This window comes from Leopardus geoffroyi, chromosome D1 (genome assembly GCF_018350155.1).
Source record: "Leopardus geoffroyi isolate Oge1 chromosome D1, O.geoffroyi_Oge1_pat1.0, whole genome shotgun sequence".
Classification (NCBI taxonomy): domain Eukaryota; kingdom Metazoa; phylum Chordata; class Mammalia; order Carnivora; family Felidae; genus Leopardus; species Leopardus geoffroyi.
Window position 1 is genome coordinate 137174 of NC_059329.1, and position 27842 is coordinate 165015.

Below are 27842 nucleotides of genomic sequence, written 5' to 3' on the forward strand. Positions count from 1 at the left end.
AGATGCTTGAAAAAATGACTGTGGAGACTTTCATGGCTGTAGCTGTAATATATACAGAGTAAAGAAGAAAATTCAATCAATCATTAAAATGATTAGAAAAAAAATAATCTGCGTTAATTAGCCAGGTCTTCCAGAGCTTTCGTGGAAGGCTAGTCACATATAAAAGTAAAGACTCACACTATGAGTCAACATTTTGTACAGTAACAGATGTTTAGCTATTTTCAACTTCCATCCCTGTTAGGATGCTGGACTATACTCCTACACAACCTTTGAGTAACTTGCTCAGTTGGAAAGCTCATTAGATAGAGTTCCTGAGTACAATGTAGAGGTGTGGGTTAGGAATTCATATTCTTTTCTGCTTCTCCAGTGACTCAATCTGCACACTTTATACCAAAGGGCAGAGACTCTAACTAGTGTAGGAACCCATCTCTGGCACCATTCAGCGTAGCTGTGGGGACCACTGGCGTGACTCTCATAACCACCACCACCCCCCAATTGGCACACAATGATGAAGGAAAATTTCAGACTGAAGAAGGAGGTCATATCTGCTTGTTAGAACAAATGCGGTTCATACCTAAATGTCACTTGGAGAAACGTCTCTTCCTTGGCCTTGATGCTGGCAGGCTGGGCCAGGAGACCCAGAGGGGGTCCTTCAGGACCAGCCAAGAGGGTCCCGGGCCACACCAAGGATGGAAATGAAGCGTGAGCCAGCAGGAGGTGAAAGCAGAGTTAATTGAAGGTATAGAGAAAATGCAGGTACGGACCGAGTGTCCGGCAGACTCATAAAGGAGACAGTCTTGTCTTTGTTCGGGGTCTGGGTTTTTTTGTTTTGTTTTGTTTTGTTTTGTTTTGTTTTGAGGATTAGGTCTGGTGCACCTGTCCTCTCAGGCATCCAGGAACTGGTGAGAACAAAGACAAGGGCCCAGCTGTTATTCCCTGGAGCCAGGAGGTCTTAGCATTGAGATGTTTAGTTCTGGAGGTCTGGAATACGGGTATAATAGCTTCATCTGGTCATCCTTACCCGGCCCTTTCTTAGATATTATCTGTTCTAGAGAAATCGTTAACTTCTTGTCTCTCACATAGACGACATTCACTGTTTGCATTCGAGGCATGTGTAGAGGGGGATGCCAGTTCCTTGCAAGCATAGAAGCCAGAAAAGGAGCAAAAAGTCTATTTTTATGGAGTCTTCAGTTTCTCTCGGCCTGAAACTGGAAATTGGTCCCGACAGTGATGCTACCGGTTGGTCGGTCTGCCTGGTTGGCAAATACTGCCACATGGTCTGGATGGATAGGACAGACTTCTCAACGTCACTCTGTTCTCCTCACCAAGTTACAGCCACTGGATTTACTATTTCTTTCTGCAGAACCTAGTGTCCCCCACACACGCCCAGCTCTTGGCCCTGCTCACACTGTCTCCACCCCCTAATGCACATCCCCATCTATTATTTTTTTTAATATGCAATCCTTTCAAAGCCAAATCTTCTCTTTACCCACACCCTTCCACGATTAACACCATTGTCTGTCTCTGCATTGGCAAGTAATGGACTTTACGGTGTTCAGATACGGCCCATTTTTCCTCACCTGGAGACTGAAAGGTGAGTTTTACAGTGAGACAACCACGCTCCAGTATTTTCTGTCAAGACCACAGGTAAACGTGAAGCCTCTGTTGTGAGGCAAGTCTGGGTTTTGTTCCCAGCTCTGGCACCTATTCTATATTTAAGTTACTTAGTTTCTAAAAGCCTCAGTTTTCTCATTTCTAAAACGCGGGTATTAATAGTGTTTACCTCATACAGTTGTTATCAGCATAAAGTTAGATTAAATTCAATAATGCATGGAAAGCACTTATCATGTGCCTGCACACAGTGGAGACTCAGGAAACCTTTCTTGGAGTTGTGTGCTTCTTATACTCCCGTTTCTTTACTGGGCTGTAAGCTCTTTGAGGTCAGACACTCATTTTTCATTTTTGGTCCCTAGCAAAGTTTTAAGCAGACAGTAGATTCTGGTCACCCATTTGATATACGTAGTAAAACCATACTGAATTTGTGTTCATTCTCAGTTTCAGAGTAATACAACTAGCAGAGTAAAACGAGGCAGTGGGACTTCATTTTGTTCATTGTCATTTTGTAGTAGGTCTGCTATGAGGTGTGACTGTGGCTTGGCCTCCAGGGAGCAGCTGTATGGTCAGAGTCAGACATCACTGTGCTGCCCTCCTTACAAGCGTCCAGAAAGCACCGAATTTGAGCAGACAAATATGACCGAGAGAACAGGATGAACAAATACATTTAATCTGATTAATCATTTTATTTTTATATGTTAGGCTGACTACAACAGGAATACAAGAGTTAAAGCCAATGGCCTTGACACTTGTGCAGGATAGTCATGCTTATGGCCATCCTCTGACAATATGCCTTTAATTAAGCTCTTGTTGGAACTTTTAAAAACCTTTCTTAAAACGTGGTTGGTTTCTTTTCATGTTCCAATTGAAAGGAAATTGGAAGAGGTGCCAATTTCGTTGCACTCTGAGGAAATCTACTGACTTCAGGACATATTAGTTTTGCACAGTCACAGAGGTAGCACTTGATGACTGAGAAAGCCACGGTCATCCCTGTTGCAGGTCCCAAAACTTTTATCTTGTCAGGTCAACCCAACTTAAAAGACACTGAGGAATCTGAGTATCTTTTCTAGATTCTTTGGAGTCAAGCCCATTTGCTGTCACAGAGCACCCCTTGGCATAGAGGCCAATCTCCTTCATGGCACAACACAAAGCTTTGTGGATGTTAGGTTATTTCAACTTGCTAATAGTGCATTTGCTATGAGGCTGATTTTTACAACTTCTGGCTCAAATACTGTCACAAAACATTTGAAAGCCTACCTTTTCTGTATTACTAAATAACTTCTCAGTAAATGATACCCACAAATACAAAAATCACTGAGTGCAAATTTCAGTTGCATTTTGTGATCTGGTTACATAAAACTACTTTGACTTAAATTAATTCAAAGTTGGGGCTAACTAGACTTTTGTGACTATTTTATCTCTAAAATGAAGTTAAAAATTTGCATTTGAAACCTCTCTTTACTGAATTTAAAGAAACATTTCCAGTTAATACCCAGCATCATTTAAATGTTGGTAGTCTGTGTAGTTGAAAAGATGAACTTTCACCTCTCTCTTTTAATCGTTGTAGATATTGCTTCACATCGTAAGAGCAGCCTATGTGGATGCCTACAAACGCACATCCCTGCTTCATATATTTTGAGAGAGGGTAGAACATACTGAGAATAAAGGTAAGTATTTGCAAGTTCCCTCCACGGTTTCCTTTATACTCAATGCCAAATGTGGGATTTACCTGTAAATGCCTCAAAAAGAGCACATTATGCTATAATTGGACCAAATAATCATAATCAGTTGTGACTTTGATACTTCTCCAATAAAGGATTCATTATTTGGACAATAATTTTTCAGTCACAGTAAAAATCAAAAGATAAAGAGGTTTTGAGAGTCCATATTGGCTACAAAAGAAAACAGGACAAGCATTTCATACACACTTTTCTATGTGCACTCGCGTGTGTGTGCATATGCACGTGCACATACACACACAAACTAAACCATGTTCCCAGGGCTCAGTGGAGGAAGCACTTTTTCACTGTTAAGTGTAACGTTTTCAAAGAGGTGAACTGGCAAATTTAGGAAAGATTTAACCCAATTTTGCACAGATATTACCAATCATATTCTGTGAGGGCTTAGAGCAGATGATTAAATAGCATTTTCCAAACAGCTACAGATTATCTGTCCCTAGATTTCAGGGCTGGAAGTCACCATCAGGGGATCCATAAGGCAGGCAAGCAGTTACCTGAAATCACCTTCAAGGTAAAGACCACACGGAGAGTGTGCTGTGTCAGCCTCCTACCAGCCAAGACAATCCCCAGGCAGACACTAGATAGCAATCACAGCATCACGATTGTTATGCTCAAGAAAACATCAAATAGTTGGGCATAATTTTCACCATAATCCGCAAACTTTAGCCTGAACAATGAAATTTAATCACCAAAAATATTAAATATTAGGGTTTCAGATAATGGAATTTCCCAAGTTATCTTTGGACATTTTCTTGTCTAAAAGATGGCCACAATGGCACTTAAAAAATAAATTGGAAAATAATATGGCTTCAAGTAGACAAATAAATAGGATTTTTAATGGACATCTTTGCACTATCTATTGCCTTCCTCTTGCTTTGGTTCCGTTGATAATTTCTCCCCAAGTTTTCTAATAAGTTCTGCGAGGTCTTCTGAATTCTGAGTTTTCTCTTCAAGGAGCTCATAGCGGAGGCTTGAGATGTCCTGTTTAATTTCCTTCAGTTCCCCTTTAAAAAACAATAAAGATAGGAAGTCAACTATAATATATAATGCAGAGAAACTAGTGATTCTGGAACAGAATGAAATCAGTCAGTTCCACACACATCTGTAGTTTGAATCCTTTCAAAGGAAAAAAACTTCCTAAGGGGGCAGGTTTCAATTTTCTCAGCTAAAGCTTTTGGTTAATGAAAAGGTTATAGAGAAAAAATGATAACAAAAGTCCCAAGGAAATTGGAAGAGGTGCCAATTCCGTCGGACTCTGAGGAAATCTGCTGACTTGAGGACCTATTAGTTTTGAACAGTCACAGGGGTAGCACTTGATGGTAGTGCCTTCTGCTGAGAAAGCCACAGTCATTACTGTTGCAGGTCCCAAAACTTACATCTTGTCAGGTCAACCCAACTTCAAGGACACTGAGGAATCTGAGTATCTTTTCTAGATTCTCTAGCAAAAAGGAAACATTCATGGCAAATGTTTGCAGGATTGGGGGCAAGAGCCTTTTACTTTTCCCAACCACTTCCTCATCCCTGCAAGCCACTCCCCAAAAGCAACAGTTACTTATGTCGCAAGTGACACCTGCCCCAACTCTGGAAAAACAGCCTATTTTCCAACACTATTTAGTAGCGCTGACGGTTGGTGAGACCCTCCCTCTCTTCCCTAGGAGGCTCACCCTCCCCAAACCGCTCTCTCCAGCTTTCCTCCAGCTCTACATCAGGGCTGCACCCACACTCAGGCTCAGGGGCCGGCTGGTCCCTGTTCAGCTCACCTTCATTCACGTCGTCACTCTCCCGATCTATCTGGGCTTGTAAGACGTATCTTTTAATGAGCCTCTTCATAATTTTCTAGACAGACAAAGGAGAAACCCAGCTCAGTTTTATGTTTATGACAAATCTTTCATTTGGAATAACTGTCTGGGTCTTTCCCCTGTAAGGACCTTAGAAGTAATGCTAACAAAGACTAAGAGGACTTATCTGGCATGGAATGCACACTATCGGCAAATTATTACAGCAATTTTTACATTACCAGAGCTAATGACTCACAAGTTAATTCTTGAGAAAAGAATAGGTTTAGAAAAAACATCTACCCCTTGATGTTTACTGCTTATATTTTACTTGAAAAGTAGTAGAGTAAAACAATGCCTTTCATTTGAGGAGGTTGACGGTGTGTATAGTGCTGGATGTGGAAATGGCAAATTAAGCAAACATACACTCAATTATGTTTTGACCTCCCTTACCAAGAAAGGTAGTTTTGATTTTATACTTGCTAATAATTCAGAAATGTCTAGTTTCTTTTTTTTTTCAGTGCATTACTTCTATTTTTTAAAATTTACATTAACATATAGTGCAATAATGATTTCAGGAGTAGAATGCAGTGATTCGCTCCCTACATATAACACCCAGTGTTCATAGCAACAAGTGTCTTCCTCAATGCCCTTTGCCCATTTAGCCCTTCCCCCACCCACAACCCCTCCAGTAACCCTCAGTTTGTTCTCTATATTTAAGAGTCTCTCATGTTTTTCCCCCTCCCCATTTTTATATTAGTTTCCCTTCCCTTATGTTCATCTGTTTTGTATCTTAAAGTCCTCATATGAGTGAAGTCATGATATTTGTCTTTCTCTAATTTTGCTTAGCATAACACATTATAGTTCTATCCACATCGTTGCAAATGGCAAGATTTCATTATTTTTGATTGCTGAGTAATATTCCAGTGTGTGTGTGGGTGTCTGTGTGTGTGTACACACACACACTTCACATCTTCTTTATCCATTCATCTGTCAATGGACATTTGGGCTCTTTCCATAGTTTGTCTCTTGTCCATAGCACTGCGATAAACATTAGAGTATACGTACCCCTTCAAAACAGCATACCTATATCATTTGGATAAATACCTAGCAGCGCAATTGTTGGGTCTTAGGGTAGTTCTACTTTTTAATTTTTTGAGGAACCTCCGTAATGTCTTCCAGAGTGGCTGTACCAGTTTGCATTCCCACCAGGAGTGCAAAAGGGTTTCTCTTCCTCCACATCCTCGCCAACATCCATTGTTGCCTGAGTTGTTAATTTTAACCATTCTAACAGGTGTGAGGTGATATCTCATTGTGGTTTTGATTTGTTTTCCCTGATGATGAGTGATGTTGAACATTTTTTCATGTGTCTGTTTGCCATCTGGATGTCTTCTGTAGAAAAGTGCCTATTCATGTCTTTTGCACATTTCTTCACGGGATTATTTGGTTTTTGGGTGTTGAGTTTGATAAGTTCTTTATAGATTTTGGATACTAATCCTTTATCTGATATGTCATTTGCAAATAACTTCTCCCATTCCATTGGTTGCCTTTTAGTTTTGCTGATTGTTTCCTTTGCTGTGCAGAAGCTTTTTGTTTTGATGAGGTCCCAGTAGTTCATTTTTGCTTTTGTTTCCCTTGCATCCAGAGATATGTTGAGTAAGAAGTTGCTGTGGCCAAGGTCAAAGAGGTTTTTTCCTGATTTCTCCTCTAGGATTTTGACGGCTTCCTGTCTTATGTTTAGGTCTTTCATCCATTTTGAGTTTATTTTTGTGTATGGTGTAAGAAAGTGGTCCAGGTTCATTCTTATGCATGTCAGTGTCCAGTTTTCCCAGCCCCATTTTTAAAGAGACTGTCTTTATTCCATTGGATATTCTTTCCTGCTCCATCAAAGATTAGTTGGCTATATGTTTGCAGGTCCATTTCTGGGTTCTCTACTCTGTTCCACTGATCTATGTGTCCGTTTTTGTGCCAGTACCATACTGTCTTTATGATTACAGATTTGTAATACATTTTGAAGTCTGGAATTGTGATGCCTCCAGCTTTGGTTTTCTTTTTCAGAACTGCTTTAGCTATTCAGGGTCTTTTCTGGTTCCATACAAATTTTAGGATTGTTTGTCCTAGCTCTGTGAAGGATGCTGGTGTTATTCTTATAGGGATTGCTTTGGGTACTATTGACATTTTAGCAGTATTTGTTTCTCCAGTCCATGAACATGGAATATTGCCCCCCTTTTTTTGGTGTCTTCCTCAGTTTCTCTCATAAACTTTTTATAGTTTTCGGTGTATAGATTTTTCACCTCTTCGGTTAGCTTTATTCCTAGGTATTTTATGTTTTGTGGTACAATTATAAATGGTACTGATTCCTTGATTTCTCTATCTGCTGCTTCATTATGGGGGTATCGAAATGCAACCAATTTCTGTGCATTGATTGTAAATCCTGTGACTTTGCTGAATTCATAGATCAGCTTTAGACGTTTTTGGTTGAAATCTTTTGGGTTTTCCATATAGAGTATCATGTCATCTGAGAAAAGTCGAAGTTTGACTTCCTCCTTGCTGATTTGGATGACTTTTATATCTTTGTGTTGTCAGATTGCTGAGGCGAGGACTTCCAACTATGTTAAAAAACAGTGGTGAAAGTGGACACCCCTGTCATGCTCCTGACGTTGGGGGAAAGTTCTGTTTTTCTGCATTAAGGATATTAGCTGTGGGTCTTTTGTATATGGCCTTTATGATCTTGAGGTCCGATCCTTCCATCCCTATGTTCTTGAGGGTTTTTATCAAGAAATGATGCTGTATTCTGTCAAATGCTTATTCTGCATCTATTGAGAGGATCGTGTGGTTTTTATTCTTTCTTTTATTGATGTGATGCACCATATTGATTGTTTTGCGGATATTGACTCAGCCCTGTACCGGATTCAACAATACATTAAAAGAATCATTCGCCACGATCCCACTTGAATAAGTTTGGAAGTTTTCCTTCCATTTCCAGTTTTTGGAACAGCTTCCAAAAGTAGGTGTTAACTCTTCTTTAAATATTTGGTAGAATTCCCCTGGAAAGCCATCCAGCCCTAGACTCTTGTTTGTTGGGAGAATTTTGGATTACTAATTCGATTTCTTTACTGGTTATGGGTCTGTTCAAATTTCCTATTTCTTCCGGTTTCAGTTTTGGTATTTTATATGTTTCTAGGGATTTGTCCATTTCTTTCAGATTGCCCAATTTATTGGCATATAATTGCTCATAATATTCTCTTATTATTGGTTTCATTTCTGCTGTGTTGGTTGTGATCTCTCCTCTTTCATTCTTGATTTTATTTATTTGGGTCCTTTCCTTTTTCTTTTTGATCCAACTGGCTAATGGTTTATCAATTTTGTTAATTCTTTCCAAGAACCAGATTTTGGTTTCATTGATCTGTTCTGTTTTGTTGTTGTTGCTATTGTTGTTGTTGTTGGTTTCGACAGCATTGACTTCTGCTCTAATCTTTATTATTTCCCATATTCTGCTTGTTTGGGTTTTATTTGCTGTTCTTTTTCCAGGTCTTTAAGGTGTATGTTAGGTTGTGTATCTGAGACCTTTCTTCCTTCTTTAGGAATGTCTGGATTGCTATATACTTCCCTCTTATGACTGCTTTCACTGCATCCAAGAGGTTTTGGGCCGTCATGTTATTTTAATTGGCTTCCATGTACTTTTTAATTTCCTCTTTAACTTCTTGGTTAACCCATTCCTTATTTAGTAGGAAGTTCTTTAATCTCCAAGTATTCATTGTCTTTCCCATTTTTTTCTTGAAGTCGATTTTGAGTTTCATAGTGTTGTGGTCTAAAAATATGCATGGTATGATCTTGATCTTTTTGTACTTGTTGAGGCCTGATTTGTGTCCTAGTATGTGATCTATTCTGGAGAATGTTCCATGTGTACTCAAGATGAATGTGTATTCCACTGCTTTAGGATGAAATGTTCTGAATATATCTGTTAAGTCCATCTGGTCCAGTGTGTAATTCAAAGCCATTGTTTCCTTGTTGATTTTATGCTTGGATGATCTGTCCATTGTTGCAAGTGGGGTGTTGAAGTCCCCTGCTATTATGGTATTATTATCAAGGAGTTTCTTTATGTTTGTGATTGACTGATTTATATATTTGGGTTCTCTCAGGTTGTGGGCATAAGTGTTTACAATTGTTAGGTCTTTTGGTGGATAGACCCCTTAATTATGATATGATTCCCTTCCTCACTTCTGGTTACAGTCTTTATTTTAAAATCTAGATTGTCTGATATAAGAATGGCTACTCCAGCTTTCTTTTGGCAACCATTAGCACGATAGATGTTTCTCCATCCCCTTACTTTCAATCTGAAGGTGTCTTTAGGTCTAAAGTGGATCTCTTGTAAACAGCATATAGAGGGATCTTGTTTTCTTACCCATTTTGGTACCCTTTGTCTTTTGATTGGAGCATTTAGTCCATTGACATTTAGAGTGAATACTGAAAGATATGAATTTATTGCCATTATGTTTCTTGTAGAGCTGGAGTTTCTGGTGGTGTTCTCTGGTCCTTTCTAGTCTTTGTTGGTTTTGGTATTTTTTGTTTTCTTTTGTTTTCTTTTGTTTTGTTTTGTTTTGCTTCATCTTTTCTCCCCTCAGAAAGTCCCCCTTAAAATTTCTTGCAGGACTGGTTTAGTGGTCATGAACTTCTTTAGTTTTTGTTTGTCTGGGAAACTCTTTATCTCTCCTATTTCGAATGACAGCCTTGCTGGATAAACAATTCTTGACTGTATATTTTTTCCAATTCAGCATGTTGAATATATCCTGCCACTCCTTTCTAGCCTGCCAAGTTTCTGTGGATAGGTCTGCTGTGAACCTGATCTGTCTGCCCTTGTAGGTTAAGTATTTTTTTTTCCTTGCTGCTTTTGTAATTCTTTCCTTGTCTGTGTATTTTGTGAATTTGACCATGATATGCCTTGTTGATGGTTGGTTTTTGTTCAGCCTAATGGGAGTTCTCTACGCTTCTTGGATTTCAATGTCTTTGTCTTTCCCCAGGTTAGGAACATTTTCCATTATGGTTTGCTCACATAAGCCTTCTACCCCTTTTTCTCTCTCTTCATCTTCTAGGATTCCTATGATTTGGATGTTATTCCTTTTTAATGAGTCACGGAGTTCTCAAATTCTTGTATCATTCTTTTGCCTTAGTTTCCCTCTTTTTTCTCTACTTCATTATTTTCCATAATTTTGTCTTCTGTATTGCTGATTCCTGCTCTGCCTCATCCATCCATGCTGCCGTGGCATCCATTCAACATAGCATGTCAGTTATAGCATTTTTAAAAAATTTTTTTAACATTTATTTATTTTTGAGACAGAGAGAGATAGAGCATGAACGGGGTGGGTCAGAGAGAGAGAGGGAGACACAGAATCTGAAACAGGCTCCAGGCTCTGAGCTGTCAGCACAGAGCCCGAGGTGGGGCTCGAACCCACGAACTGCAAGATCGTGACCTGGGCTGAAGTCGGACGCTTAGCCGACTGAACCACCCAGGCGCCCCAGTTATAACATTTTTAATTTCATCCTGACTAGATTTTACTTCTTTCATCTCTGCAGAAAGGGATTTATGCTTTTTTCAAACCCAGCTAGTTCTTATTATCATGATTCTAAATACTAGTTCAGACATCTTGCTTATATCTGTGTTGATTAAGTCCCTGGCTGTCATTTCTTCCTGTTCTTCTTTTGGGGTGAATTCCTTCATTTTGTCGTTTTGGAAGAAGAAAAAGAATTAGTAAAATAAAAAATAAAATTATAAAGTTAAAAACAACACAAAAAAATTAAATAAAGGGAGCTAGATCCTAGATATGTTTTGATTTGGTTTTGAAAGAAACTTGATAGAATAGAGAAAAAAGGGAAAGAAAAAAAGTAAGAAAAAATTTTAACATGTTTAAAAATTATACAATAAAATAAAATGAAACGAAGTAAAATAGAATTTAAAATTTTACAAAAAAGAAAAAGTGTAGTAAAAATATTTTTAAGTTTTAAACTGAAAAAAAAAAAATAAATTTTTCTCTTTCTGTATCCAAGAATAAGAAAAGAAAAAAACAAAAAAAAAGAATAGATGGACCAGAGAACATAATGAAATCCAAAATAAATTACATCCAGTTTTCCCTAAAAATCTAACTAGGATGCACTTTATAGTCTGTGTAGTAAGCAGGTAGAGAGACTTGTGGTGGTCCTCTAGGGCATGTTCTTGGAGGGCGCAATTGGGTAGGGCTTGGTGTAACAGCTCCATTCTCCACTAGGTGGTGCTGCTTAGCTTAATGGGGTGTATAGGTGTGGCGTGCATGTGTGTTTATGCACAGGTGTGGGAGAGGTAAAAATGGCATCACCCAGCTTCACAGTCTCTAGCACCCAGAATTCTATGCTCTCACTCAGTGGCAATCAAGCACCCCTCCTTTGTCTCTGGCTTCTGTCTGCTCCCTGCTTCTACACAGTCTCTGTCCAAGCTGTCAGCCTGCCAGGCAGCACCTCTCTCCCAAATTTTATCTCAGATGGGGCTGTGCTTCCAAACCCCTCACTTCTGAGAGCCCTACAGCTTGGACCCCCTCCAACATTCTGAGGGAGGGTCTCACCGGGCAATGGCCAGGTGCTAGCTTGCCCCAGGTAACATTAGTGTGGCTGCACTCTTGCAGAGGTTCAGAGAATGTGGTTGGGTGCCTGCTTGCCCCAGGAAAAGTTCATGTGCTCACACGGCAGCAGAGGCTCAGAGATTATGGCAAAACACAACACACAGCTAGCACCAGGTTTAACCATGCCCTGGCATCTTTGTTCCAATACCAGAAAACATGGCTGTTCTCTGGGGTCCACTGGGACCTTTTCCTATGGGGAGGTTGTATGGCCTCCACCAAATGCCCTCCTAGCAGAGGAACGGCTTCTCCCCTGCGGCCCATGGACCCCTCAGAACTCACTGTATGCTCCTAGGGATTCAGAGCTCTGTCAGAACTCCTTATCAGAGCTCTGCCAGGTATTGAGCTGAGGAGTTTCCAACTCTGTGTTCCCCTGTTTATAGAGTCCTAATGGTACTGAAACCCTCTTCTTTCTCCTTTCTCCCTTTTTTGTTCGATCCATTGTGGGTGTTTTCACTCTTTCTCTTTCTCTCCATCTACTTTCAGGGGGAGTGCTTTTCCTATGCTATACCGCCTGTCTCTGTCCCCTCTCTGCAAACAAAAACAGCTTCCTACCCTTCACAGCTTCTCTCTCCCCCAGTTCACCTCTCTGTGCCATGTACATGCTGAGTTCTGTGGTTCAAGTTAAGCAGATTGTTTTGTTAATCCTAACATCAATTTTCCAGGTGTGAAAAATGGGTTGTGCTGATCTAGCTGCATTTCAGGGATGAGAGAGGCCGAGAACTTCCAGGCTGCTCCACCATCTTGCCCCTCCCAGTGCACTGGAATGTCTAGTTTCTTTTTTTTTTTTTTTAATTTTTTTTTCAACGTTTATTTATTTTTGGGACAGAGAGAGACAGAGCATGAACGGGGGAGGGGCAGAGAGAGAGGGAGACACAGAATCGGAAACAGGCTCCAGGCTCTGAGCCATCAGCCCAGAGCCCGACACGGGGCTCGAACTCACGGGCCGCGAGATCGTGACCTGGCTGAAGTCGGACGCTTAACCGACTGCGCCACCCAGGCGCCCCAGGAATGTCTAGTTTCAATGTAACAAAGTTTTCCCCCATCTGGGCCTCAACCATGAGAATGTTGGAAATGCAGGAGGTTCAGTACCATGTGCAGGAAGTCCTGGGTGGATATATAGTTAAACCAAATCTAACTCTCTAAACCCCAAATTAAATGGTGGACAGTGAAATTCCACTTTCAAGAACTTATTCTAAGGATGTAACTGGGTGCACGGACAATGTTCATAGTAGTACTACTTACAATAGTAGGAAAAAACCGTTAAAGTTCCATCAATAGGAAATTATTTTAATTATCATATATTTGTACAAAGAGTACTATACATCCATTAAAATTAATATAAATATATGTTTTGTGAAGTGAAAAACTGTTAGCCATTATTTAAGTACTATTAACTCCTTTATATATTATATATACAGTTATATAATTTTGAAGTACATGTAAAATTATACATATACACATAATCACCTGGCAGAATATCACCAAATAAGTAGTCTTTAAATCTCAGTAGTGGGTTTTGAGGTACACTTTATTCTCTCCTGTATGTTTTTTTTGTGAGGATAGACTTTTTACAATGAACATATAGGCCTTTTACAATGAACACGTAGACTCTAAGCTCTGGGATGCCAAGACTTCATCTATTTTATTTACTTATGTATCTCCAGTCCTTAGAAAGTATAGGCACATATTTGTTGAATTCATGCATTATTTTGATATTGAGAAAAACAACATAATAGTTCATTTTCACTTAAAGAATCACATAGTTTGGGATTTTAAATATTACAAATAACTAGTCTTAGTTTTCTAAAAAAAAAAAAAAAATCATGCTTACCTGATACTTTCCTGGAGGATTATTGAAACTATTTAACTGGAAATCTTGTGAGCTCCTTATACTTGATTGTTTACTATGCCCAAGCTGTAATTTGAAAAGAATCAAAAATTCTTATTTTTCTTCTACATAATGTAACGATATTTATTAGTTATATATAGGAATTTGTAAGTTACATATGTAAATTTTTCATTTAATTTGCTTTATAGTCTATCTTCCAAGACAAACCAGAGGCACCTGAGGGGTGCTGGATCTCTCAATGGTTATTCAAGGTTGTCTGAGGACTTTCATAGACTTCATGGCTATCAGTCATGTAGTCATGACAGTCATGCTTTAACATTCTCACAGGCACATCTCTGATAGAGGAGGAGGCAAACAAGTTGGGGAAGTGATGGTGGTGATCTAAGAAGTCCTCTGTTAAGGGAGCAACAGGCCAGCATCCATGAGCACTATACCCACACTTGTAGGTGGGTGCCTGAAGTAACACAAGGGTAAGACTTTGTTGTGAGACAGAGTTCAGGGGCCAATAAAAAACAAATTAATGCATTTGAATTTTAGGATCTACATAGTATCACATTTGGGCAGTACTTTTGAAACCATGTATTTGCTTGAACAGGCAAATAAAAAAGATCTAAAACAATCTGCAATTAAGGTGGTAAAGTACTGTATACACACGCTAATAGGACACCTGGGTGGCTCAAGCTGTTAAGCGTACAAGTTCATCTCAGGTCATGATCTCACGGTCCATGAGTTCGAGCCCTGCATTGGTGCTGTGCTCAAAGTTCAGAGACTGGAGCCTGCTTCAGATTCTGTGTGTCTCTCTCTCTGCCCCTGCCCCACTCATGCGCTCTCTCTCTCAAAAATGAATAATTGTTAAAAACTTTTTTTAAAAAAAAACATGCTAAGAAAATGATTTAAAAAACTCTTCATGGCATTCTCTAAAAGGAAAAATATGGTTTTAAAAATAACTAAGTAGGAGAACCTGAGCAAAACACATCAGCTTCACATTTGTGTTTTTGTTTTTGTTGTTGTTGTTGTTTTTGGTGTACAACTGTTTTCCAAGGGACAAGAAACTTCAAGACCATCTTCAAAGACAGTGATGATTCATATTTCCCAATGGCATCTAAGTTGCTGTAAGTAAAGCTCATTGAGAATTAAAGTCCTTAACTTCAATGCTTTGATGCTTTAAATGGCCACATGCTGACCTAAAACAGCTATGCACACATTCATCCAGTGAACACTGGATAGTGATGGAGTGCCCTCTATATGAAGATGCTGTGCTATGGATTCTGGGTATTCAGTGAAGAACATAACAATCATTATCTTGCTAAGTTATATGCACAGGAAGAATATACTAAGGCTGATAAGATCCATAAAAATACAATATGCAATTTTGAAAATATTAGCACCCCTTTTCATGTAGCTATTTCCCCTTGTCTTTCAACCTCTCTAACAGTGTCAGCAAGATATCCACATTCTTTCACTTTATATTAACTTTAAACATAATTAAGATAAAATTATACAATTGGCCAAATGAACCAAAGAGAGGCAACTTGGATTCTCTAATAAAAGAGTGCTTGACAGAAATGTGAAGAATAAGGCTCTGCCACAACAGTTCTGGAGCAGCAGGTGAGATGCTGGAACTTTCTGCACTCTCTCCAACAATGAAGGGACTAGTCCAGTGGATACCTATTCTCCTTCAAGTCCTACTAATCTATGGATGTGGGAAACAAATGCAAACTTCAACATGTTTTTAACAATGTAATTTTTAATATTTATTCTTAAAAATAGTTATTCATTTATCTTTATGATGATATAATGCTTCCTGGCTTTCAAACCATGATTTATGCTTTAAGGGCACCATTAAATGTGACGACAAGATTCAAGCCCACTTTCATCCCCCATTTTTCATGATATAGCATGGAGGGTGAGGACAGGTTCATAATCAGAGGAGAGGATCCAGACAAAGGGATCTTTGTGCATTGTGCCTTTGACTTATTTACCACCTATTCATTAATTTACAACCTCATGATTGGAAGTTATTAATTTGACGTCTCCTTCTTTCGTTAGGGGCCACTAGTACATCCAAAAAGTGTTCATGGAAATAAGAAAGTGAAAAAAATATGTTTCTTTGGGATTTTTATTTTTTTGAAGATGAAGAAACCTTAACATTTGATATGTCAATCACCTCCAGTTAAGGCAGCTCAGGACACTACATGCCTATAGGGGCGGTGGGGGGGAGGGATTTAATAATATATCAACATCACCCAGGCCTTCGTTCATTCACTCATTTCTATTTTAAGGGCTTTGCGTGTGCTGTTCCCAGTTCTTGAAATGCTCTTTTCCTGACTGGCTTATTTGCTCTGCCTCATCTTTTGGGTTTTAGCTTAAAACATAAGCTCCGCAAAGAGGTTTTCCTGCCCACCTTATGAAAAATAGATCTGGAGCCAGCTAGGTCATTTGACACTTACTTTATTCACTGGCTTGGTTACATGTTTATCTACATCCTGCTGGGCTCTATGGAAGGAGGGATTTTGTTTAGCTCACCTCACTGTGCCTGGAGCCAGAACTGCTGGCAGATGGCAAGTGCTCAGAAAGCACTGGTTGGTGAAATAAAGGAAGGAAAAAGTGCTTCTGGGTCACTGATGGGGTTCACTGGCTGCTAGACACCTTGCTATAGAAAACATGTTCAATCTAGGTTTGTGAACCAGTTGGCTGCAGCTCAACATAGACGGTAAAGGTACATCTAAACTGTAAAGAACTGAACTGAAGGCATGAGGCTGATGCTGTACCAAGGAACACACCGGATGGCACAGAAGAGGTAACAGTGGCAGGTGCGTCAGAAAATGGCATTCTGTTCATTTGAGAATGTGTGTGATTACAGATTGTCCAGACTGTAGATCTTGAAGCGTCAATGGCCACAGCTTCTGTGTATTCATAACATTTCAGTACAACACACAGCACTCCCACCACTTCGTGCTCTCAATAGGTACAGTCCAAAGATTCTTCATTCCAACAGTTATTGACACTTTGGGCTGGATAAGTCTTTATTGTGTGGGGCTTCCTGTGCATTGTAGAATGTTTAGCAGGATCCCTGCCCTCTACCTACTAGATGCCAATAACAGCTCCCCTGTCCGGTTGTGACAACCAAAATGTCTCCAGGTATTACGAATGTACCCTGAGGTGCCGGTAGTGGGGGCAGAGGATGGACCACCCCTGGTTGGGAACCACTGGTATAGTTGAATGGTATATGACGAAACAGTTATAAATTCACACGGGTCACTTTTATGTGCCTAGTTCTTCTCTAAATCTGAAATATAAACTTGGATACAAATATAACAAAAAATTCTAATCAGTTTCTAACACATAATAGTCATATAATAAATACTTGTTACAATCATATGAAAGAAAGGGAACGTAAGGATAAATTTACTCAATGGTGCAAAGAAGCACTATTACCACTTGGTGGCAGAAAATTCTAATGTAGAACTAAGTGTTCCCATGGCCAGCTATTCAAGCAGGCTAGAAAGTCAGGGGGATTCAACTGGCCAAATGAATAGTATTTAAACCTTAGGGATGTGGATATCTATAAATGGTAGTGATGTGTGAAATGCAATGGGAGTGGCAGCAGGAAGAGCTGGCTTTGAGCTTTGTTCCTGACTCATGTGAAAAGACGCTGATTCCGAATGAGCTACTGTCTACCTTTGTTTTTATACCACATCTCCTGCATTCTTTATGTTTTCTCTTGTTCATTTCCTAGTAATTATTTTGATATTAGCATTTAGAGTAAAGCCAGGAACACAGCAATGAGCTAAAAATGTATAGATACCATGTTCAGTCCACAGGGATGCAGACCTGAAATGCACCACGTGGGGGCAGTGCTTATAAGCGCTTGCTTTGGAATCAAGTAGATTTGAATTTGAATTCTGGTTGTTGTTTGAAATGAGACTGTGGGCAGGTTACTTCAGCTCTACTGTCCTCGGGTTTCTAATGCATGAAATAGGGGAAATAATATTACCTACCTGCTAGAGGTGGTGTAAGAATCAAACAGGAAGGCTGTGGGATACACCGCTGGACATACAGTAGATGCTCTACAAGTGTCAGCAGCTATTACTGTTGTACAGAAGGATAAATACCTACTATGTGGATTTAGTCCTATTTCATGTTTCTTTTTCTTTATTTTTATTTTTAGTGTTTATTTTTCTTTGAGAGAGACAGAGACAGAGACAGAGAAGAGCATGGGCATGGGAGAGGCAGAGAGAGAGGCAGACCCAGAATCCAAAGCAGGCTCCAGGCTCCCAGCTGTCAGCACAGAGCCCAACATGGGGCTCGAACTCACGCACTGAGAGATCATGACCCGAGTTGAAGTCGGAGGCTCAAGCGACTGAGCCACCCAGACACCCCTCATGTTTCATTTTAATCTAGTCTAGTCTACTCTGCTGAATATTACTGTTCACTGATGTGTCCATGACAAACTCATTCAGGGAATGAAATATTCTGTGATTCCCATGATTCCCACACCCAGATGGGCCTTAGAATATCCTAAGGCCTAACTAAAGTACACACTTCCACACCCAAATGCCAGAAATTTTAATTCAATAGGCCTGGAGAAAAGGATTGGGAATTTGCACAAAATCAACATATATCAGTTATATGTGACTATAACAAAAAAAAATCTGCACATGTCACTCAACCCAGTGCCAAACAGACAGAAAATGCTACAATGACATCTATTGCATAGGACGCAAGAGCCTGTCTGCAACTGACAACTTGAAAGTGATCCCTCCTGGAACTTGAAGAGAGCGGTTGGTTATTCAGGAAGTTATCAGCATCTTCAGGTTTATGCATCATACAGTGTGGCAGAGATGGGACTTGAGTTATGCTGGCCTCTCAGAATTTATCTGAAAAGCTAATGCTAGCAGCCAATTCAGGGACCTTCAGAGCTAAAGGATATAACCAAAGATAATAAATAGGTCTTCTCACTTTGTTTCAAAAAGTATTTTTATGTGGCTCATTCCACTGATTTCTATGGTGCCCCCAGAGCACGTGTGGAGGTGATGTTGGTGGAACCTATCCACTTTTGTCCTCAAGGAGTCAGAAGATCTGAGTGAAATGGAAACTTAAGCGTTGTTTTGGAAGTAGACTTCATGAAAAAGAGAGCAAACGTTGCACAAATTGGTAAGAAAGAAGGAACCATGAGAGTTTTTCTTAGTCCCTGTCAGGGCCAAGCACATTCCAGTGGAAACCCACTTCAGTAACGACAGGCAAACTTGACTGGAAATGTAAACGTGTGCTGCAAAAGCACCCTCCCAGGAGTGTAGCTAATGTATCAAGCAAAAGCAAGCTGTGGGCATCAGTTCTGTTCATCACAAGCTTACATGGCAAGGAAAAGTAAAGGAGATGGCTGCAGTATGTCAGTCCTCTAGGAACCAAATGCCAAGACACAGTAAGAAGTAGGAGATGTGCTCAGAATCATGCCTCTGACAGGTAACAGGGAGTAGGAGCAGGGGGTAGAAAAGGGTCTTAGACTGTGGGGCTTGGCTCACCGTGAAAGAGGGAAAGGTAAAAAGACCAAAAGAGTCAGCCAGCCCGACTGGGAGCTCCAGCACAAACTGCTCCGAGGCAACCCTGCCCTGGTGAAGAAAACGACCGACAGGTAGAGAGGCTCTGCTGGATGTGTGTATGCCCACCCCCACCCCACACTGCTCAAGGGCAGTGAATCAGATCTCCGTTGGGTCCCCGACGCTCGTCTATCAGTTTAATTTTCCCTGCTTTACATCACTATCCCTGTGTTTCATTGCCCACAAGTACCCAAACATATGTGCTTAATATCTGTCTTAAAGATATACACAGTTCTTTCTTCTGATTAACTGGACATAAGCTTATTTCCATTACTCAATAACAGATCTTTGAGGCATTATTAACACAATTAAAATCTTTAATGTATATATTACCTGTTTCTTGAAATTGCTTCTGAACATTTGTCCTTTTTTCTGAAAAGATAAGCCGGGGCACACATATGACTTCATGTTTTCAAATATGAGCTTACCTGTTTTTTGTCAAGTGATAATTTTGAAAGGTCTTCATGACTTCCCCAAATTCCAAATTTCTTTTCTTCATTTCTCTTTTAAAAATAGATAGTAAGATGAGTACAATTGCTAATTCTTCATTTAGAATTACAAAAACAATTTCATTCTTTATTCCATATCTTAAAAGCCATCTGGTCTGATTCTGTAGCAAGTTTCAAGAAGAGAAACATGGTCTTATTGGGTGCCTCCCATTGGTGAGAACAATGAATTCTCTCAGGTTGCTGTTCCATTAGAACTGTAAACTCCATTAATTAATGTAAAGGAGTATTAAGTAAAAGGAGGGACATTCCTGCCATCAACCCACTGAGTTCTAGAAGTTAGACATCCAGAAGAGTGCTATAGATGGCCTGTTTCTCCAAAATTTCACACAGTATAGTAATAACTACACTTAAAGCAGGTTTTATAATTCTCAAGGTCCTGGGGCACCCGGGTGGCTCAGTCAGTCAAGCATCCTACTTCGGCTCAGGTCATGATCTCACAGCTTGTGAGTTCAAGCCCTGCATCAGGCTCTGTGCCGACAGCTCAGAGCCTGGAGCCTGCTTCAGATTCCGTGCCTCCCTCTCTCTCTGCCCAAACCCACTTGCATTCTGTCTCTGTCTCTCTCAAAAATAAATAAACATTAAAAAAATTATAATTCTCAAGGTCCTTTTACACACTCATTTGCTCTTTATGATGTAGATATAATTTTTATTCCCATAGTACAGTTGAAGAAACTAAAGCTCGGAGAGTTTATTATTTATTTGAGAACCCCAAATGGTGAGTGGCAAGCAAAGCAGGAATTAGAATATTTCCTTTTCTCTCAGTGATAGAATCTTAGAATGGCTAGAAACTTTTACGATCATTTGGCTCAACTTCCCACTCACTGTTGGAATATCTTCTATAAATTCCTAATATTGGTCATTCAGCATTTATTGCTTACATGCAATGATGGGGAACTTACTACTTTGCAAGACAGCCCACTCTGTTAGACAGATATTTTCTTTGATTTTTTTTAATGTTTACTTATTTTTGAGAGAGAGACAGAGCGTGAATAGGTGAGGGGCAGAGAGAGAGACACACAGAATATGAAGCAGGCTCCAGGCTCCAAGCTGTCAGCACACAGCCCAATGTGGGGCTCAAATTCACGAACCTCAAGATCGTGATCTGAGCTGAAGTTGGACCCTCAGCCGACTGAGCCACCCAGGCGCCCCTGGACAGATGTTGCTGTGACAAGTTTGTTTTTAAATAGAACTACAGCTGAACTATTCGCAACTTTTGCCCATGGCATCTCTCCCTGTTTTTGAAGGGACAAAAAACAAGTATACCCCCTAGTCAAAACTGAGAGTTCTAAAGATATTTGCCTTGTTCCCCTTCAATCCTCCTTTTTTGGATGTAATCTGCAAGTCCTTCAACTCCCCATCATATGACGCCTTACATGCACCTGTTCCCATGCTGGCCCTTCTCCTCTGAATGCATCCATCTCTCATTGCTTCTCCTGGATGTGGTTCTGCACCAGCAGAGTTCCTGCACAGGGTAACTGCCCCTCCTCCATACACAGTGGCACACAACTTTCCACACTTCTGAATATACTGCTAACCCTCATCTAAACACTGTACCTCTTCTATGTTTCTTGAGATTGCTTCCTGCATAACTGTTTCCATTTAATACCCCTAGATCTTTCTTTCTTGAACTACTTAATGCCAAGCCTAGACTCACATATTACATGTGAGTAATTGATTTCTAAGTTTTCAGTGAGGAAGGTAGAGTCTGTCAAATTCCCCCAAGCTACTGATGCTTTACCAGGCTGTGTGAACTGAACGTGAGGTGGGGCTTGTGGCCACAACAGCAAAAATGGGGCCAGAATAGCTCTCCTTTCAAGTACCCTCTACAGACAATGTAATACATTATTATAGTTACATTTCATGAATTTTTCCTGTATTCTTTTAAGTAGGAAATGTCCAAAGTGTTCCTCTCAAGTAGATACAAGCCAAAGGACTGTGCTCATTTGGCAATGATTGGACGTGTCATCACGGATCACTTCTTTTATTTTTTTTTTTTATTTTTTTTTCAACGTTTATTTATTTTCGGGACAGAGAGAGACAGAGCATGAACGGGGGAGGGGCAGAGAGAGAGGGAGACACAGAATCGGAAACAGGCTCCAGGCTCTGAGCCATCAGCCCAGAGCCTGACCCGGGGCTCGAACTCACGGACCGTGAGATCGTGACCTGGATGAAGTCGGACGCTTAACCGACTGCGCCACCCAGGCGCCCCGTGGATCACTTCATTTAAATGATCCTAGCATTTAAAAACATAATTTTAAATTATCAAGTCAAATTACCTTGTTCATCTCTGCATCCTCCTGGAAACCTTTTTTATGGGCCTGGAACATCTCAGAAATCCATTTTTTAAGCCTCAGTAAGAGATAAAACAGGGACTTTGGACTTGGCACCAGGTTGAAGGGAACAGGTAATGTTCTCCCCTCTTCAAAGTAGGAAAACCAAAGTTTGGCCCTTGCAAATTTCCACTCGACATCAGCATCGTCCTGTGCAAACACACACGTCAGTTCAGCAGAGAGATGTGAAAACTGAATTACTGCGATGCGACCCACACCGTGTACCTAGGCAGGAGCAATGGTGCCTGCAAACACTCTCAGGCCCCAAACACCACTCCAAGATTTTTTTTTTTTTAATTTTTTTTTTTCAACGTTTATTTATTTTTGGGACAGAGAGAGACAGAGCATGAACGGGGGGAGGGGCAGAGAGAGAGGGAGACACAGAATCGGAAACAGGCTCCAGGCTCTGAGCCATCAGCCCAGAGCCTGACGCGGGGCTCGAACTCACGGACCGCGAGATCGTGACCTGGCTGAAGTCGGACGCTTAACCGACTGCGCCACCCAGGCGCCCCTCTCCAAGATTTTTTTAATGTTAAGGTTCTACTCACACTCTTTCCAAAATCTGTCTGAAATTTTATCAGGCTTAGAGAACTACAGATCTCAGAATGTGCTTACGTTTATAAACACCCTGAAAGGTGTAAATGGATTTTTCTACATTCTGAAAAGAACACTATGAAAAATTATTCACTCTTTTGTTCAACACAAGATCATAAGTTTGATTACTTTGGGACACATTCCAAAATTTCTGGAATAAAAGTTTGTATTATCACTCCAGATTCGAGAAATGGTCACTTTCGAAAATCACTACAAAAAAGATTTGAACACTAGTGGTATTTGTAAGCAACAATTTTTAAAAATAAAATGTCAATTCAAGCTGATATAGTATTTCTAAGGTTTTTTTTAAAAAACAATAATGAATCTGACATTTCTCCTCCTTATGACCTACTACCCACCACACACATTGATGTTGCATTTGGAACCAAAAAGTTAAAATTTTCTAGATTACTGGACAAACAACTATATGAAACAGGCAAAGAACAAAAGGAAACACAGCCTATATTTTCACCACCAATGAGGAGTTGATGCCTGGCATAAGTTAGAACATGTAGTCACAGACTATACACACGTACAGAAATCATACCTCAATTTCCTGGAATGAACTGTTGATCATTGCAATTAACATATTTAACAAAACAATGACCATTGTGACATTATAGACTCCATAAAGAACATAACCGATATTTTCAATGAATTTGTGATTATAGTTGATGACCACCGACTTCACTTCAGAAAGTCCAAATATAGCCCAGAACAGTGTCTTAAAACTCTCCTCAACTCTGGGGAAAAATAAAGAGAGAAAGGAAATAATACAGTGTGTAAATGACAATAATACCATAATAAAAGTGAGTTGTGTGCAAATTACTAAATATTCATGACAAAATCCTTTACTTCTATGAACCTCGGTTTTCCTTTCTGTAAAATGAATACAATAGGTTTTATTTCCCAGAAGGTTGCAGGGCTGAAGTCATACTGTGCATACGAACCAGTCAGCTCAATATCTGGCACATAATAGGCACTCGATAAATGTTATTAACATAACTTCATAACCACAGATACTAACATAAGTAATCCATAGCTTTGGTAATGGAGTGTTAAATGTATTACTTAATAAAAATAATACAATGTTAGAGTCTTATTAGGTTTCCTGCTCATCTATACTTCTACTCACATCCAATAATTAGATAATAACAGTGTGTGTCTTAAGGAAAATGTGACAATATAAACATAGACGCTGTAACCAAAATCACTGACAAGCCTTAGGTAGGAATTTCAATGCTTTACACATAATTACTGACCAATGCTAAGCCCAGCTTAATCCAGCTGGTTTCATTTCTCTGATAAACTGCACTTTATGAGAAGAGGGCTAACAACAGGTTATGCTTCAGTTGATGCTTCATATTGGAACATGGACCACCTAACATCTGAGTAACCTATTCTAAGCATATTTTATAAAAAACCACTGTGGCCGCAGTGAACCTCAGTCAAAACTGGGGTTGATAACCAGGATCTTCTCAATGAGAAGATCTGACGAAATGAATTAGGAAAGAAGCTGTTCTCCCTGGGCACCCCCCCTCCAAGAGCCTCTAATGAGAAGGCTGTACAAGTAGGAACACACATTCCAGAGTCACGGACAAGAGGTGACATACAGCCTGGCTTGTCCATACACTAGCATCTCTGTGAAATTCAGCAAATTATTTAACTTTTCTGAGCTTTGTTTCTTCTTTTTGTGAAGTAGTGATAATGAAACGTTGTGAGTGAGGTATTTTCCCAGAAGAACTGGCACTAAAAATGTTAACTAGTATTGCTTCATGATAGGAAGGTGCCTATATTTTCAAGTTCTTCCAATTAATTTAAAAATCCTCTCTCATTGCTAAAGAGAAACTGGAGATGGAAGTCTTCACTGAAACATTGTCTATCCCACAGACACGTATGAACACATTTAAGCTATCCTATAATTAATCTGCAGTCTCCATCATCAAAACATCCAAGATGACATACGTTGTGAAAGCTTCATTTTGTTTTGCACCAATGTAGTAGGAGTAGAGGTTGAACATTCCAATCATAAAGGCCACAAACACCATGATGAATATGACCATGAACTTGAAGATGTCCTTCACTGTTCTTCCAAGTGATATCTGCAGAGGTCCAAAGCTTTCATTGGCTGGTAAAATATAAGCTATTCTTGAGAAACTTAGAACTACAGCAATTGCATAAAGACCTTCAGATATAATTTGAGGATCAGAGGGGTCCCACTTTATCCTGGCTAGGAAAGAGAAAACACAAGAGTTATCATGAGTTTCTTTAAGTTGTTTACTCAGGCAACTTCTTTTCTGCTACTAAAGAAATATAATTATATTAGCCATCAAGTCTCTAAAGGAAATCTGTTATCTTACAGGGCTCCTATAAGGGTCAGGTATATGGGAGCTTCTGAATATATTGAGAAAATGAGCCCCCTGGTCTGCCGGCAATTTTCCATAAGCATACAGCAAAATGGTTAAGAGCTAAAACTAGGGACTCAGCATGTGAAAAAATTCCAGTGTGTGTGTGTGTGTGTGTGTGTGTGTGTGTGTGTGTGTGCGCGCGCACACACGTGCACACACATCCCTACCAGAAGAACAGGTACAATTATTTAACTTTTCTTACTTTCATTTTCCCATCTTTAAAAATGAGACAATACCACTCCACCTTCTCTCATCTACTTGCAAATTCATTAAGTCAATGTATAGTCAGTGTTCAGGAAGTGCTTGGTGCTCCATAATTGGTAGCATTTATTATTTAATCTTAAACTTATAATTACACTATAATGCAATTTGGGGCTTGCAAAGTGCAGTGATTTCAACTAGAAGTCATTTTTATTGATCACTCAAATAAGTATTTTTACCATAAAAATGTAGTAATTATTCATTTTTAAAAATCTTCTGGCATTATTATATTAGTTCATCAATAGTTCACCCAGTATTAGTTCATTGGGTTAGTTCACCCAATAGCTCACCCAATAGTTCATTGGGTTCATCAAAACCCAATTAAGAAACCATTATGAGGAAAAATGCAAAACAGTGTGTAAGAAAGAGGAAAAACATGATTTGCTGATTTGTATTTGCTTATTTTTTGGGAAGTAAAATTAGTAAAGGATACAAGAAACTAATAAAAGCGGTTTCCTTTTTTATAGTAAGTTAGTACAATGTATGGATAGCTTTGACTTTTTAGAATTCTGCATATGAAAAAGTATTAAACATTAAAGTAAATATTTTAAAAATAATAAAAAGATCTCTATGCGATCCAGCCAACAAACCCACGGAGATGTCAACTGAATGTTAACAGATTTCTTATCGGGGCATTATAGTAAGTACCGAAAAGGGGTCTATTCTCCACCCACTAGGTCTCTTCAAGGAAGGGTCTTCCCTCAGCAAACAAAGGCATCTCTTTCCTTGCCCTCCCCCACCCTGAGGTGGATCACCTCATCTGACTCCTATTTAGGGACTGCAGATAAGAGAGCGCACTTGCTTCGGCCCCACCCTCCTCTGCTCCTCCACTAAGGGACCTCACACCACCATTGGCTGCCATTCCTGCCTTGGGGGGGACTGCCCTACCCATGTTGTCCAGAGACCAAAGGATGCACCTGCCTGATTCTGGAGGGAAATTTCACCGAGCCCCTTGGCTAGGAGACCCAGGACTATGTCATCTGCCTGGAACTTGATCGGTATTAGAGGCCACGCTCCAGCCTCTATCGCTTTGTTTTGTTTCTCATCTGCCTGGCAGGTTCGAAGCCTGGCAGGGAAACTGTGGTGTCGTGTATCAGGAGCCATCCAGAGACACCAGCAGCTCCCTTGCTGTCACACAGTTTATGTGTTTTGAATGGAAATGGTACTCAAATGTGTACTGTTTTTACTAGACAAGAAGAACAAAAAATCTAAGACCTAAGACAGGCATTCCCAGTGGAGTTTGGTAGTTGTCAACTGATCGAGGAGAGAGAGTGGGAGGCATCCAGCCGGCAAGGAGATCAGGAAGGGAGAAGCCAAAAGCACACGTCTTCACACAGATGCTTCTGAAGATGCCAGTAATTCTGTGAGAACTGAGCAGGAGCCAAACTACTAGTCGCTTCCTTTCATCAGAAAACTCTGCATATCTATTAACTTAAGTTGACTGTGCACTACAAACTCACCCAAATTGTAATACTTCACATTGTCTCCCAGTGTGACTTTGGTCAAGTCCTTCAAAGTATCATTTGCATCAATGATGTGTTGGGCTTTGGAAGCATGCCAAAATGCCATGAATCTCGCAATGAATGATGCAGCAAAGATGGCCAGCATACCAAAATCAAGCATATTCCACAACTCAAACAAGTATTCCTTGGGGCCTTCCGTCCAAATTTCTTTACATTCGGCCCATATCATGCCTGCATTGGAAAGGGGTTAAAATAGACCCAATTCAATTTCATTCCAGCCTTAGCTCTTCAACAAAACAAAGTAAGTTTGAAAGGTCTTGGCCTGACATTTGAAGCCCTTCAAAATCTGGCCTCTTCCCACCCATCCAACCCTAAATGCCACGTCCCCACAAAAGCCACAGTCCAGCAGTATCAGTGCATCACCTAAAAGCAATCTGACAAAGTTCAAGCGTGTCCAAACAATCGATCCTATACCTAACAAGTGTATTTATGAGATGTTCACCGTGGACTTTTCATAATAACCAAAACATCCAAACACATCTGCTCACATAGGTAAAACCTAAGTGATCGTGGACTTCCACAGATGAAGTATTATGCAGCCATTTAATATATACTTTAATTACTATGTAGTAGTGGCCACAAGGACAGACCTCACAGACCTCCAACTACAGGAATTTAATTGGCTAAGGGCCTCAGCAACCGCATTCTGGAACTATGGGCACTTTTCCCCCAAGGCCATGCTTCCCAAAGGCTGCTTCCAGCTGGTGACTGAAGGTACCCCTTCTTGGGAGACCCTGGGCTTCTCTGATGCCTGACTTCAGCTCAAGTATTTCCTGCCAGCTTTGCTGACCTGTCCTCAGACTGAATAGACATCTGAGATGCTTGTATCAGACCTTCCCTCCCTGCCCTCTTACCTCAGGATCAGACTTGCCTCCCCCATCTGACAGCCCCTGAAACCTTCCTCACTCCCCTCCCCATTCCCTCTCAGTGAATGCCCTTTAGCAAAACTGTTGGCATTTAGCCCTGTCTCTGCCTGTGCTTCTTGGACGG

The 27842-nt window shown here is 40.1% G+C and overlaps 1 protein-coding gene across 4 annotated transcripts in view; it reads right to left on the reverse strand.

Annotated features, from left to right (window-relative positions):
• Nucleotides 1–2280: 2280 nt before the first annotated feature.
• TRPC6 (transient receptor potential cation channel subfamily C member 6) overlaps nt 2281–27842 on the reverse strand; it is a 137860-nt gene continuing 112298 nt past the window's right edge. For 3 of the 4 annotated variants that reach the window (XM_045482600.1, XM_045482597.1, XM_045482598.1), the window contains 8 exons: nt 26790–27023; nt 24626–24890; nt 23208–23403; nt 22013–22216; nt 19656–19730; nt 13610–13693; nt 5114–5189; nt 2281–4357 (listed from right to left, as the gene is read on the reverse strand). In XM_045482600.1, the coding sequence (XP_045338556.1) occupies nt 4206–4357; nt 5114–5189; nt 13610–13693; nt 19656–19730; nt 22013–22216; nt 23208–23403; nt 24626–24890; nt 26790–27023 (1286 nt within the window). In that variant the 3' untranslated portion in view covers nt 2281–4205. The remainder of the gene's footprint in view (nt 4358–5113; nt 5190–13609; nt 13694–19655; nt 19731–22012; nt 22217–23207; nt 23404–24625; nt 24891–26789; nt 27024–27842) is intronic. The other variant, XM_045482599.1, reaches the window with a different exon arrangement.